Source organism: Lolium perenne, chromosome 1 (genome assembly GCF_019359855.2).
Source record: "Lolium perenne isolate Kyuss_39 chromosome 1, Kyuss_2.0, whole genome shotgun sequence".
Classification (NCBI taxonomy): Eukaryota; Viridiplantae; Streptophyta; class Magnoliopsida; order Poales; family Poaceae; genus Lolium; species Lolium perenne.
The window spans coordinates 63,316,460-63,320,838 of NC_067244.2; the positions used below are offsets into that span (position 1 = coordinate 63,316,460).

Genomic DNA, 4,379 nt, shown 5'->3' on the forward strand with positions numbered 1-4,379 from the left:
TTTGTTTGATACTGGATTTTTAAACGGATGTGTGCATCCTAGTTATGCAGCGACTGGGTGTAAATCTTTTAAGTTACGTATCTACATACATGCATCAACATTTATGCCACCAAAGTAGCACCATTAAATTTAGTATGAAATATATTTTTATCATATAGATACAGTATTTGATTTTGTAAATGTTGTTGGGTTTTGTATAAACTCAGTCAAAATTGATATGGCTTGGCTGTCCAGAAAAGTAAGTTGGAAGTACGTTCTTCGTGGCTAGAGAGTAGCTCTTTTTATATTTTTATAAGAGAAGTTTCTAGGAATGATGGGTCCAAATTTTCAGTGGACGTTCGGACTTAAAAATAATGTGATCACTCATCTGACGCCCAAAAAATATGTATACCAGACAACTGCCCAATCAGGAACAAGGAACAAAAAAGAACAAACCGGAGAAGAAAAAAAAGAAGCTGAGAATCCGAGGGCCAAAAACCCACGTGTATTCCGAAGACGATACCGAGAACAATGAGTCGCCGTTTCGGCGCTCGCCCAAAGCAACTCTACACCGATAACAAGAGCTATAAATTTGCCCGCCGTTTCCTCACATCAATTCTACACCGAGAAGAACACGAGCTCGAGAGTTAACAACCCTATATTCCCTGCTTCTCGGGCAATTCCCTGTCCCAGACGTGCTGCAGATGGAGGCCCCTACCGTCGTCTTCGCTTCGGCTCCCGCGATCACTGCCGGCGTCCCGCAGCATAAGATTCTTGACCTGAAGGTGATGCCGGCTACGGCGCCTCAGGCGCCGGCGAGGAAGACTAAATTGCCCAAGAAGAAGCTGGCCGGCGGCGGCGGTGGGTATGTCCTCGAGGACGTGCCGCACCTCACCGATTTCCTCCCTCAGCTCCAGAGCTACCCCAATCCCCTCCAAGACCATCCCGCCTACTCCGTCGTCAAGTAAGAATTCTCTCCCTCTCGATCTTGATCGACTAATTGTGTAGTTTCATTAATTTTGATTCTAATTTCGCTCTACCGTTCCGAGTCTAAATCCTGCTCCATTGTTCTTGATTGATTTCTCAGGCAGTACTTCGTGAACGCGGACGACACGGTGTCCAAGAACATCGTCGTGCACGAGAACAGCGCGCGCGGGACGCACTTCCGGCGCGCGGGGCCGCGCCAGCGCGTCTACTTCCAGCCGGACGAGGTGTCGGCGGCCATCGTCACCTGCGGCGGGCTCTGCCCGGGGCTCAACACGGTCATCCGGGAGCTCGTCTGCGGCCTCCACGACATGTACGGCGTCACCAACGTCGTGGGCATCGAGGGCGGCTACAAGGGCTTCTACGCGCGCAACACGGTGGAGCTCACGCCGCGCTCCGTCAACGGCATCCACAAGCGCGGTGGCACCGTGCTCGGCACCTCGCGCGGCGGCCAGGACACGGCCAAGATCGTCGACAGCATCCAGGACCGCGGCATCAACCAGGTCTACATCGTCGGCGGCGACGGCACGCAGAAGGGCGCCGCGGTGATCCACGAGGAGGTCCGCCGCCGCGGTCTCAAGTGCGCGGTGATCGGCGTGCCCAAGACCATCGACAATGACATCGCCGTCATCGACAAGTCCTTCGGCTTCGACACCGCCGTCGAGGAGGCGCAGCGCGCCATCAACGCCGCGCACGTCGAGGCCGAGAGCACCGAGAACGGCATCGGCGTCGTCAAGCTCATGGGCCGCAACAGCGGCTTCATCGCCATGCACGCAACACTCGCCAGCCGCGACGTCGACTGCTGCCTCATCCCGGAGTCCCCCTTCTTCCTCGAAGGCAAGGACGGCCTACTCGCGTTCGCCGAGAGGCGCCTCCGCGACAACGGCCACATGGTCATCGTCCTCGCCGAGGGCGCCGGCCAGGACCTCATCGCCAAGGGCATGCCCCTCGCCGACACCCACGACGCCTCCGGAAACAAGCACCTCCTCGATGTCGGCCTCTGGCTCTCCCACAAGATCAAGGAGCACTTCAGGAAGAAGCCCAACTTCCCAATAAGCCTCAAGTACATCGACCCGACCTACATGATCCGCGCCGTGCCCTCCAACGCCTCCGACAACGTCTATTGCACGCTGCTGGCTCACAGCGCCCTCCACGGCGCCATGGCCGGCTACACCGGCTTCGTCGTCGCGCCCGTCAACGGCAGGCACGCCTACATCCCCTTCTACGTAAGTTGACCACGCTCACTGTCAATTTCATAGATAAAGTGAAATGCTACTTGTGCTGATCTTGGCGTTGCCAATTGCAGAGGATCACCGAGAAGCAGAACAAGGTGGTGATCACCGACAGGATGTGGGCCAGGGTGCTCTGCTCCACGAACCAGCCCTGCTTCCTGAGCCCCGAGGACGTCGAGAACGCGAGGCAGCTGGACGAGGAGGAGCCACAGATCCCGCTCATCGAGGGCCAGAACTCGCTCGTCAAGGCTTCGCCCATGTCAATGTGCAACGGCCATGGCCATCTCTGCAATGGCACGACGTATTGAGGTGCAAAGGGTTCACTTGTAGTACATGTAACAGTAACCGTAGAATAGACGTTGTCAAGATTTTTTCCTCATTCTTTCTCTGAGTTGCTGCTATAGAGCAAGGTTTATACGGAGGAGAAAAAACATGTATTCTTTTGTATGCTTCGAAATAATTATATCTGGCTTGCAAAATTTCACATCTTCAGTATTAGTCATACATCAGCATAGCTGTTCTTGTATCTGATTACTAATTTTGATCAAAGTACCCCCTCAGTAAACTAATACAAATCATGTTGGAGTAATAGTCAAGCTGTTACTACTTGTAGAAGGATAGAGAGGGAGAGAGATATGCGGAATAAGATGGATGTATTATTGAGCCTCATGGGCGAGTATATATAGGCGTACAGGGATCATCTTGGAGTGCAAGACAAGACACGAGAGTTCTATCTCTATCCTAGACTATCCGTTTATACGTACACGGAATATATCTCTAATACTCCCCCGCAGTCGTAGCGGGAGCGTCGTGAACAACATGAACGACGTGGACGGTCAGACTGGAGATAAACCGAAGTGGACCCCAGAAGGCTGACACTCCCCCGCAGTCGTAGCGGGAGCGTCGTGGACGATGTCGCGTCGCGGATGCTTGGACTGTAGAAGTGCCGAGGTGCTCATGCGAGGTGATAGCCCTTTGTGCCGATGTCGAGGTAGCCAAGAGCGTGGGTGCTGCAACCTTGGTCGGGGTAGCCGTGCGAGGGGATGCCGTGGTCGATGTCGTGGTCGGGTGCCGGTGTCGAGGTAGCCGCACATGAAGCCGCAAGCGCATAGTGCGCGAGGAGAGTGACGGAGACGCGTCGAGGCAGTCGTGGAGGTTGTCGATGCCGAAGTCGATGCAGTCCGAGCCGTCGAGGACGAGGTGCTGCCCTAGTTTTGTCAGAACTAGGCGCACGTCGGGGACGAAGGCATACTCCGGTTTTGCCAGAACCGAGTACGCAAAGACGAAGTCGGCGACGCGGTCGAGGCAGTCGTAGAAGAGTCGATGCCGATGAAGACGTTGTCGAAGCCGATGAAGACGAGGCGCTGGTCCGAGCTTGCCAGGCTCGGGGACGCGTCGGGGACGAAGGCACGCGTCGGTGTTGCCAATACCGGGCGTGCGAGGGAAGGGACCATCATTGACCGCGAGGTCGTGGTGGACGGAGACGTAGAAGGCGGCGAAACCAGCGGCAGCCAGGAGTGGCCATGCTGGATGCCTAGAACGTAGAGGTGGTCGGCGAGGCCGGCGATGACCAAAAGTGGTCATGCAGGTTACCTGTGGAGATGCGGCGGTGGTACTCGAAGTAGGCGAGGAAGAACCCGGCGGCTTGACGTAGACCTTGCGCTGACGGTGGCGTAGCGCGCCAAGGGAGGCGGCGTGGAGGTTGCCTGGGACGTCGGTGCGCGGTGATGGCGAAGTAGACTGCGTGCGGCGACGTCTCGGCTCGAGGGGCCGGCGTAGCTGCAAGTCGCGAGTCGATGCAGCGGCGGGAGACCACCAGCAACGTACACGCCTTGGAAGGCGCGTCGGAGGCCGGTAGCATGGACCAAAGGCGGTGGCGCTGCGGCCCGACGGGGCGACGCAGCGGCAGCCCGTAGCTCGATCGGTGGTAGGCGCGTGCTCGGGGACGTGCTTGGCGGAGACGTGCGCGCGGTCGGTTGATCAGACTGACGGCGGCGCTGTACGCGCCATGGCGTGGACGACGTGCCGCAGATTGGAGTCGTTGGCGACGTTGTCGGTGATGTCCCGGGCGATGACGGCGAAGACGGACCAGCGATGGAGACCACGCGGGCGAGACAGCCTGCTGCGTCGCACGTAGGCGTCCCGTGTGTGACGCGTGCGGCCATGCCGCGCGGTTGATGAAGA

At 57.1% G+C, this 4,379-nt stretch overlaps 1 protein-coding gene across 1 annotated transcript; it reads left to right on the forward strand.

Annotated features, from left to right (window-relative positions):
* The first annotated feature begins 555 nt into the window (after positions 1–555).
* LOC127295467 (ATP-dependent 6-phosphofructokinase 6) lies at positions 556–2,679 on the forward strand. The gene is made up of 3 exons (XM_051325423.2): positions 556–943; positions 1,067–2,189; positions 2,270–2,679. The coding sequence occupies exons 1-3, from the start codon at positions 684–686 to the stop codon at positions 2,501–2,503; spliced, it is 1,617 nt and encodes a 538-aa protein (XP_051181383.1). The 5' UTR covers positions 556–683; the 3' UTR covers positions 2,504–2,679.
* The last annotated feature ends 1,700 nt before the right edge of the window (positions 2,680–4,379 follow it).

Coding starts and splice junctions, on each gene's coding strand:
- LOC127295467 (XM_051325423.2), top strand. CDS start 684: ATGGAGGCCCCTACCGTCGTCTTCGCTTCGGCTCCCGCGATCACTGCC. Junction 944..1,066: donor CCCGCCTACTCCGTCGTCAA/GTAAGAATTCTC, acceptor TTGATTTCTCAG/GCAGTACTTCGTGAACGCGG. Junction 2,190..2,269: donor ACGCCTACATCCCCTTCTAC/GTAAGTTGACCA, acceptor TGCCAATTGCAG/AGGATCACCGAGAAGCAGAA.